This window comes from Colobus angolensis, unplaced genomic scaffold, assembly GCF_000951035.1.
Source record: "Colobus angolensis palliatus isolate OR3802 unplaced genomic scaffold, Cang.pa_1.0 Scaffold209, whole genome shotgun sequence".
In the NCBI taxonomy this organism is placed as follows: domain Eukaryota; kingdom Metazoa; phylum Chordata; class Mammalia; order Primates; family Cercopithecidae; genus Colobus; species Colobus angolensis.
The window spans coordinates 579,490-589,754 of record NW_012115255.1 but is presented as its reverse complement, the minus strand read 5'-3'; the positions used below and the strand labels follow the sequence as shown (position 1 = coordinate 589,754).

The 10,265-nt window shown below is 36.1% G+C and overlaps 1 protein-coding gene across 7 annotated transcripts in view; it reads right to left on the bottom strand.

The window, feature by feature from the left end:
- ZMYND11 (zinc finger, MYND-type containing 11) overlaps positions 1 to 10,265 on the bottom strand; it is a 73,503-nt gene that overhangs the window by 54,384 nt on the left and 8,854 nt on the right. Inside the window, exon 2 of one of the 7 annotated variants that reach the window (XM_011942278.1) lies at positions 1,205 to 1,299. The exons of the other annotated variants lie outside the window; for them this stretch is intronic. Within the exon in view, the coding sequence (XP_011797668.1) occupies positions 1,205 to 1,269 (65 nt within the window). The 5' untranslated portion in view covers positions 1,270 to 1,299. The remainder of the gene's footprint in view (positions 1 to 1,204; positions 1,300 to 10,265) is intronic. 7 annotated transcript variants of the gene reach the window in all.

Genomic DNA, 10,265 nt, shown 5'->3' with positions numbered 1-10,265 from the left:
GAGAGAGAGTTCTGCTACCAATAGTAATTTATTGGGTTGTTCAGATCAATCCTTCCATCGAAAACCAGAAAAACCAAAGAAAAGAATTCATTTAGGAGTATCTGCCAATTCTGGAAAAGGCAAGTGAGAGCTTTTGACAATCACATGGCGACAGGGAGACAAAACCTGTAATTCAGGAACACCAAAAAAGGAGCCTTGGCAAGATCACACAGACTAGGTTGTGACCCTGAAAGACTATGCTTAAAGCTAACCTAGAAAGAGCTTGGTCCGCATACGCACTAAAAGCCCAGTTTCAATCATGTCAATTCCTGATTTGATAAAGGTGATTTGAAATTGGTGGTCCACCAGACATCATCATCCTAGAGCCTGTATCCCTCTAATCTGTATTTCAAGCAGATATATGGCACACAGTTAATAAAAACACTCATATGGGAGTGGAAAGAACATGCAATATGCAAGTACCTATTTGTTTGTAAAGTCCTCGGCTAGAGTGTAATAATCCTTCTTTTCAGTTCTGTCCCACTGTCTAAATACCATGCACAGAACTACTTATCATGGACCTCCAGTGACTATCTAGGAAAAATGCTAACAAGGAGAGGTGAAATATTTTCGTTTTCATAACACTAAAATATGAACCCTTTTCATAATTTCTACTTAAGCAAAACTGTTGAGTCTTAATTTCCCTTATTTCTGAATTAAAAATAATTTACCGTATTTGCTGAATATAGATACACTGTAGAGATTTTATGGGGAATAACCAAAAAAGTCCTTCCTTTCAATTATATTTTTGTTAATAGTAAAGGTCTTATACTTTTTCTTTAAAAATTTTTCTCCATTATGATTACCCCAAATGTTACACTGTAAATAATTACTTTTGATTTTGATCTCTATTATTTATTCAGTGACCATATTTAAACTGGTAAAGCAAAACGTTTAGTTATATGAAAGCTAGGTAGAGACCTAGGTACACCTTCAAATAACAGGCAAAGTTTTCATCTGGGGAGCAAAGAACATTTTTACTGTGACATATATAACTACTTATTTTATTAACATTGGTTCCATTTTATAAAAAGGAAATATTTTTAATTTAAAATTTCAATTTTGGTCATTATGAATTATATATTTTACAGCTTGCTTGAATCTTTTTACATTATTAAATTAGACCTATCCCCAAATTTTACCAACTTTTTAAAAACTTACTTACCAGTTTATAACAATGATACAACTAATGAAAATGACATATCTGTGTAATGATGCAAAAATCACCATAGGTTCAAGAATAATGTAGTTGTTTCACATCTGAAATTGAAATATATTGTAAGTTTGATAGTCAATTTCCTTTGTAGTTGGAAAAAAGTAAAAGTAACAGCAGAGTACTGTTTTGGCATACTGTTTATTACATAACAATAACATTTCAATTAAAATTGCCTCTGAAATCTCAACCATGACTTCTCAAGACATAGGACTACACTCTGCCACCTGACACGAGCTTTGCAACTACTAGAAAATGGTTAGCTTTCTGAAAACCCTAAAGATTTCTTTCTGGTTTTAGTACTACTAGAAATAGCTACGCTTTACCTAGGCAACTGATTTGCTTCATGGACATTACTAAAATGTTGAGGCTTCTCCTTTCCGTTAGCTACTAGAAAACGGAAAGCCAAATCTGCAACCCATGCTCGGCAGGCTGTTGGGCTTTACAGAGGTATAGACGTCTTTCTTATATTATATTAGCCTTACTTGTGGCTCTATTTCATATACTAAACTTCGTTTTCCTTTTCCTCATCCTGCTCATCCCCTTCTGATATATATAACCTTACTCTATTCTATATCTTTTTTCTAACTGCCCCCAAAATATTTCTGAAACAAAAGAACTTCCAATGAAATATACCGTGTATACATATTGATACACATACATGAATACAATGAGCATGGGGGCACACACATGAACTAAAAGCACTCCACCTTCCACTCATTCTTCATGACGAAAGGGGGACCGTGCTTCCAGGACCGCTACGTTTACATGTTGTACTGGCAGAACTATTAATAGTTCCCCTTTTACTCTTACCCCAGTTTCAGACATTCTCTTCCCTTTTTCTCTGTTTCCCAGCAGTTGAAAATATGAATTCATCAGTGTCTTACAATGAAACAGGATGTTTCAAATCTTTATATTAAAATTGAATTCCAATATTTAAAATATATTATACTTTTCTTTTTAATATTAATTTACTAGCCCAACTAAATCTAACCTTATTTGTACAATGCTTCTTAGTATATTAGTCCACAATCTATATAAACACAACTCTAAGACAAAATGTCAATGATTACCAAATTTTATGATGTATAACCTACTAATTTTGTTGATGGATTTTCCTTCAAAATAAGTTAAAAATTATAATATCATGTCTTTTCAGATCATACACATCTTGAAAACCTCCATTTTCATTTTTAACTCAATTATAAAAAAGGTCATAATAAAATTATATACTTTATCCAGTTTGTTGGAGAAAAAGAAGTAAAAGCTAAATAACTAGGTTTTCTCTTTCAGTTCCATATAAAGTTCTTCTTGATAACACTAAATAGAATTCTACTTACAACAATACTTAGCAGAAAAAATTTTCCATAGTATTACCAGAAATGTTTAGAAGTGAACAGCATGTGAATAATGTAATTTCCATGTAATTAAGATATCCTTTGCATTTTGATAATCTGGCACACAAAGTCTTCAGTAGAAGAACAGAGAAACAGCCAAAAAGAAACAGTTGACTTAAATTATGATAATTATTGCTGAATGAAATGAATTACCTAAAACAGTGGAGTGGGTCATCAATAGACCAGAATGTGACCGAGATACACGTATCGGGGAACAGTACACCGGTGACGAGCCGATGCCGAGCACGTCATCCTTCTCAGTTACATGCCCCGCCTTCCTGACCCTTCTGTGTCATCTGTTTTCCCCAGCAAACTTCCATGCCTCCCATTGACTTCTTCTTGGTTTAAATTTTTCAATTCAGAAATTACACATATAAGAAATTATTTTAAAATATGTGTAGTGTGAAGAACAAGACAAACACCAGTTAAATCACCTCCTATGTTAGGAAAGAAAGCAGAAACCAACTCTGACAAAAGCTCCTAGAATGTGCCCATCCTGGTGGCACTCACCCCCAAAGCTGGTTACCACCGTCCTTAATTTTGTGTTCGCCATTTCCCCTTCTATGTCTTTATACTATTGGCCCCTATGTATACCTATCCCTTAAAAATATGCTGTTCAGTGTTGTCTGTTTTTGAAGTTTACAGAAATGGAATCATACTGCATGTATTCTTTTGTAATCTGATTATTTTCTTAATATTATGTATTTGAAATTAACCCATATTGATGTGTGAGGCTATAGTTTTTACTGTAGTACAATAGTCTGTTATAGAAATATACGACTATCCATTCTACTGTCAATGATCACTATTATGGTGGCACTAGCCTGATTTTTTTTCACAACTTGAACATTATTTTTATTTTTTATGGTTAATGTTTTAATTTTAAACACATATTTATCAAGTCTTTGCTCATTATTCATTCTTACATTTCAGAACTTTCACTTGAGATCATTTTTTTCTGCCTGATGTTAGCCAGTGAGAACTTCTCTTCTCTCAGATTGTATTTGTCTACAAAAGTCTCGATCTGAATCTCCTCCTTGAAAGGTAAAAAAAATGTAGGCTGAGAGTTATTGTCTCTTAACACACATTGAAGCTACTATTTCACAGTCATTTGGATTCCAGTACTGCAGTTCAGAAGTCAGTTTGTGAGTCTAACGACCACATCTGTATACATGATGTCTCTTAAAAAATCTATTGGCTACACTTAAGATCTACTGTTTCTCTATAGTAAATAGTGCAGTTTTTACAATATGGCTAAATGTGGATATCATTTTAAATTTGGTCTGCAATGGGCTTCCTGGATTGAGTATTAGTACCTTTCAAATAATTTCAGCAACTTTTTAGCCAGTATCTCTATAAATGTTGATTGTTCCTCATTTCCTCCATTATATCCCTCCAGAACTCTAGATATGCAGGTCTGTGAGTGACCTTGTATCTGGAATATATATAGAGCTCTGTAACACTTCAGTAATACTTAAATAAAGTAACTCCATAAAAAAATAGGCAAAGGATTTGAATACTATGTAAAAGAATTTATAACTGGTCAACAAGCACATTAAAATATGCTTATATCAGGGAAATGCAAATTTCAACCACCATGAGATGCTAGTATAAATCAGGGGGATTGACTTGAACTTTTAAAGACTGACAATACCAGGTATTGGAGAGAATGTGGAAAATTTGGAATTCTCATAGACTGCAGTTGGAAACGTAAAATAGTCACTTTGGATAATAGTTTTGCCATTTCTAATAAAGTTAAACATACACTTATCACATAGCCCAGCAATTCCACTCCTAGGTAGTTCTCAAAACATATGCCTAAACCTGTACATGAAAGGATATTGTAGCTTTTGCCATAATTGCCTCCTAATGAAAACACCAACCAGGCATGGTGGCTCACACCTGTAGTCCCAGCACTTTAGGAGGCTGAGGTAGGTAGATCGCCTGAGCCCAGGAGTTCGAGACCAGCCTGGGCAACGTGGAGAAACCCCAACTCTACCAAAAAAAAAAAAAAAATTAGCCAGGCATGGTGGCATACACTTGTTCTCCCGGCTACTCAAGAGGCTGAATTGGGAGGACTGCTTGAGCCCAGGAGGTTGGAGTTGTAGTGAGTGGAGACTGTGCCACTGCACTCCATCCTGGTTAACAGGTGAGACCCTATCTCCCCTTTAAAAAACCACCTCAAATATTCCTCCAGTAGATTAACAAATGTTTAAAAGTGTGGTATATCCACACAATGAAATATACTCAGCAAAGAAAACAAATGAACTACTAATATACATAGCAAACGGATTACAAAACGTGCTGACCAAAAAAAGCTGATCATGGAAAATAATATGTTTCCATTCATATAAAATTCTAAAACAGGTGAAGCTAATCACAGTGACCATAGGTAAATCAATGATGGAAGGGAGCAGAAGGCAGTACAAAGGAGAACAAAGAACTTTTGGGGTGATAAAAGCTTCCTATAATCTTCATTGAGATGGTGGTTACACAGGGCATTAGTTTACAGAGGAAGGAAAGAAAATGACTTCAGGAAAACACAGCTGGTTAACAGCAGAGCTATTAGTCTGGTTTTATTAAAGATTTCAAGCTTTTTGTTAGAATGACTAACTAGCTACAGGAAAAAAGCCTACATTCACCTAGCACTCAACAAATACCGTTGCAGACTGTTGAGTGACTGTCACATGCCAGTCACTAAGATCTAGGTGTTTGGGATACCCCATACCCAAATGAGATCCTTACTCCATACAGAGGTTGCAGGGGCAGAGGGCACACAAATAATGGTAATGCTAATAAACAATTTAACTATATGGAACGCTGTAAGGGCCCCTAAAACATCTCCCAAAAGAGTTTTTGATTTTCAAGTTTAAATCCTAAAAAAAAAGGCAGACTGACTATGGAGTGAAACATAAAAAGGTAAAGTAGATCCTTACCTACCACCTAAAAAGGGAACTACAGATGGACTGCAGACCTATGTGAGAATGATAAAACTATACAATTAGTAAAAGAAAATGTAGGGAATATTCTGTGGCCTTCTTAAGGAGAAGGACTTCTTAAAATAAAATTTCAAAAGCATAAAACATTAGGCAGAAGAGATTGAATATGATCATTTCAAAATTTGAAATTTCTGCTCAAGAAATAAAACTACGGAAAAAGGTAAATAAACAGATGACAGAATAAGATGTTTGCAAAGCATAAAACCTATAAGGGAATATTTAGAATAAAGAGCACTTGTAAATCAACAGAAAAAGATAATAATTTCCCAGTGGAAAACAGGCAGAGAATGACAGGGACTCACAGAGAAGGAAATCCAAAACCTTGTAAGACACCAAGAGCTGCCTAAACTCATGAACAGATAAAGAAATGCAAGTTCAAACATGCAAGTGACAAAATGTGGGCAAATGAACAGCATTCAGCAAATGCAGATATGCAGGAAAATAAAACCCCTTGTGCACTGCACTACCCAGCGTGACGATGGAGGTGGCCCTTCTCGAGAGCTCAGTCAGATTAGGCACCTATGTGCCTACCCCGAAATCAGGGAGGAATTTCTGCTTCTGGACAGACAGACCAACAAGTTCCTTGTAGTGTCACCTGTGGTACTGAAAAGTAGGGCAAGGCATAGTAATTTATGGTGGAAGGAAACTGAAGACATCCTAAGTGTCCATGGCAAGGAAATAATTCAAAACATGGGGAAAAAAACAAGGAGATACGTAGCACACTGAAAAACTTGAAAACATCCAACTTATTCTAGACCGTAACACTGGCAGCATGATGGTCAGAAGGCAGGCAATACTACAGGGCTGCAGTAGGAGCTAAATGATACCATGGATGCAAAATGTAGTCCAGTACCTCACATTTAATACTTCACGCTTTACCCCCTCTAAGCTCTTGCCTCATTCTTTTTTTGTATAACTGGAATATGTAGTGCTGCTGTAAGAATTTAACAGATGACACATGGAGGCATCGTGAAAGCAGAGTGGAAAAGCATGGCCTGCAAAGTCACAGAGATCCAGGTACAGACACCTGTTCTGCGACTGACTAGTTGCGTAACTTTGGACAAGTCACTTACCCTCACTGCATCTCGATTTGCTTATCTATGAAGTAAAATTAGTAAAGTCAACCCCATGCTGTTGTTTTGAGGGTAAATAAGATAATGTCAGTCATATAACAAATATTCATTCATCTTGTTCCTCCTCCTTCCCAGCTTATATTACAGTGCGGTCTCACCAGACGAAACGCTGTGTGTTGTGCAACCACTACAAAGAATAACTTATGGTGGCCAAGCAATGACATGGAAAACGGTTGAATGCTGCTGAGACAACAACCACATATAGGAAAATGAATGGGAAAAAGAAAATCAAAATGAGTATCTGATTTGAATTCTGATAGATAAATTATAGAGGGTTATTTTTCTGTTTTCTATTTTCCAAGTATCTTGTAATATGTTTATGTTACTTTTAGAAATAAAACAAAATAATTCATGGCAAACAAATATTTCAAAATTGCATGGAACAAAGAGCAATACACTTGAAAACCTAAAACAGCATTGTTATGGCTCCTTCATCAATGGAGTCATTTTAATATTTCAGAACACATTCTGAAGCACTAGGTTCCTCCTAACTCTAACACGTAACCTGGGATAAACAATTTACCCTGATAGCTTCACATTCCCTACCTATAAGGTGGGGCTAACTTAAACTTCACAGATGTTGTGAGGATGAAATGAGACAACGTGTTAGTTCCATGTAGATGATCATGTTTTGAAAACTTCAAAGTTTGCAAAGATATAAATACAAATCCATTAAAATACCAGAAGGAAACATTTAACGGTTAAGAGCTTGGACTCCAATATCAGATAGACCTGTATTAAAATTTTAGTTCCGCCACTGACTTTGGGCCATCCATTTTACCTTCCTAAGCTTTATCTTTTCAGCAAAATGAGACTCATGACAACATACCTCACAGAGTTGTTGTGAAAATTAAATAATTATATAAAGCCAGTGCTTTTCACAAAATGACTGTTATCAATTATTATAACCCTCCTTCAAACCAATTCTACAGTTTACACAGCTGAATATATTACTAAAGTCCCAATTACTGTGCCTCACACTAAGCTACAAAGAGAGAAAATATATATACCCTACCCTCAAGGTGCTCACCATCGAAAGGACGCAGAATGCTCTTCAAAGATCCTAAGAGACTAATAATAAAATCAAATAGTGTATATATATTACTTTTAGATATATATGTGTATATACATATATACGTATACACATACATATATAATATATATGTATACACATATGTATGTATGTGTGTATATATATGTGTGTGTATATATATCACTAAGGAAACAAAGAGAACGGAAAATGGGTCTGAATAAGGAATGTCTCAAAAATCTCAAAGGAGATTTGAGCTGGATCCTAAAATAATGGGTATGATTTTGTCCACTGATGAAGGAAAAACACAAAATGAAGAATCCAAAAAGTGCTCAGGCAATTGAGAACAGTCTCATTAGATGGAACACTGAGTACAGAGATGCTGGGTATGAAAAAAAGAAAGAAAAGTCAGGGTCTCACTGTAGAGAGCTTTGTACAAATGCCTTGCTCAGGTATTTGGACTTTATCAATAATGAGGAAATCAAAACAGAATTTTAACAGCACAATCAGACCTAAAATTTAGAAAAATAACTGATAGAATTAGGTTGACTTAAAGGTGTCAGGAGATAACACCTGAAGGAGAAGTCTGGGAAGGGTGTCCCGGGCGGAGCATGGGAAACGCAGACCTGAGGGCCTGCGAGAGCCCAGCCAGGACATAAGGAGAGTGGGGAGTTGCAGGAGGGTGTGCAGAAGAGGCAGGCCGAGACAGCAACACCTTTGCATAGGAATGTGGACTTCACGGGCAGCAGAAAAACGTTTGCAACAGTGGACCTATTGGTCCATTATCCTGATGACGTTTTTGAAAAGCATCTCTAACACCAACGACAGGAAGAAACAGAGACTAGCAAAGCTGGGGACTGGAAAAACAGGCAAGGAAGTCATAAGGATGGAAACCCAGGCCAGGATAGAGAAGAGCAGATAGACTCGAGTCAATCCAGCCGCAGTAGAAAAAAATGACTATGTTTTACTTTTACCATTTCTACATTCAAAAAATATTTGCTATTCCCCTCTTGCTACAGGATAAAAATTTCAATGCTAGCATTAAAAATCCTGCTGGTCTAACTCTTTCTGCCTTTTTATCCACTCTTCCTTAAGCCCTACAGTCTCTCTGCTTGATCCAGATAGTCTATGCTTTGACTCGCCTCTCTGCCTTGTCGAATCCCATCCAACTATCAAGGCCTATTTCTGTTCCCTTCACGAGGCATCCCAAGCATTTTCACAGTGACTGTCCCCTCAAATAAGGCCTATAGTGTTGTAAACTGATAGACTCCAATCTGTGCTACTGACCCCCTCCTATTATTTTGTACTGCTGTCTTCTACTTTTATGTGCCTTGTATGTTTCCTTCATAGATGCACAAAGAAATGTGAAATACATGAAAACAGCTAGACAACAACCCAAGGCAAAGTGAACGTCCCAAGAATTTGGCATGCTGGAAAAACTCACTGTGGACTATACTTATTCAGAATCAGTTACTTCTTCTGTAAGGCCATTCTTGTGTAAAGTACAATAAAATAGTAACAGTATACCTGCCAATCTGGTTTCATAATAAGATATGTAAGAAACACTAAATCAATATAGATGGAAATGAGAATACAATGAGCAATTCTGCGGAGAACCCTTGGGATTACATAAACAGTATAATACGAATCAATCGTTTTTTAAATGAACTTATTTCCAAAGAAGTAACTTAGGCAATGGCGATTCTCTTCCTCTCCAATAATTCCAGTGAAGGAACAGAAACTGACAGTGAGACACAGCAGAATTTAACTTAAGAAATACTGTGCACCTAGTTGGAACTTCAAACGCAACCTACACGCGAACAGGACTTACAGTTTGGGTTTATGTATATCTGTAGCGACAGGAAGAACTCCAGGAGAACTCAGAAATTTCAATGCCAAACATGTCACAAGAGGTCAGAGGTCACATTTTCTAACTGGGGTTTGACCCTAAAGTAAGCAATACAAGTAATTAATTGATGCCCTAATCTGAAATATTCACTTGAACGGGACTAGTCTACCAATCCAATGTTAGTTTAATCATACTAGTCACAGTGTAATCACCGCTAGAAACACAAAATTAAAGTTGCCCAAGACAGGAAGGAAACATATCGGTCAAATACTTCAATTGCTTTTCCTAGTAGTCCATAATAAACAAGCTAACCTCCCTCAATCACACAGTCTAGCCAACAATGCCAGTAGAGACTAGTATAAAATCTGTACTTATTTCAAAAGTATGTCTTTAAACTGTCTTACAATCATTACTTAAAATTATTATAAACCTCTAAAGCCAAGTCATAATAGTCCAAATCAGATGTGAAAAATTTGTCTGGATTAAAGAAGAAAAGGAAGTGATATATGTAACTTGTTTTTAATGGATATTAAAATGGACATGGCATCTAGAGAAATAACATGACAATGAGTTATGAATCATACTGGGAAATTTTTTTTTTTTTT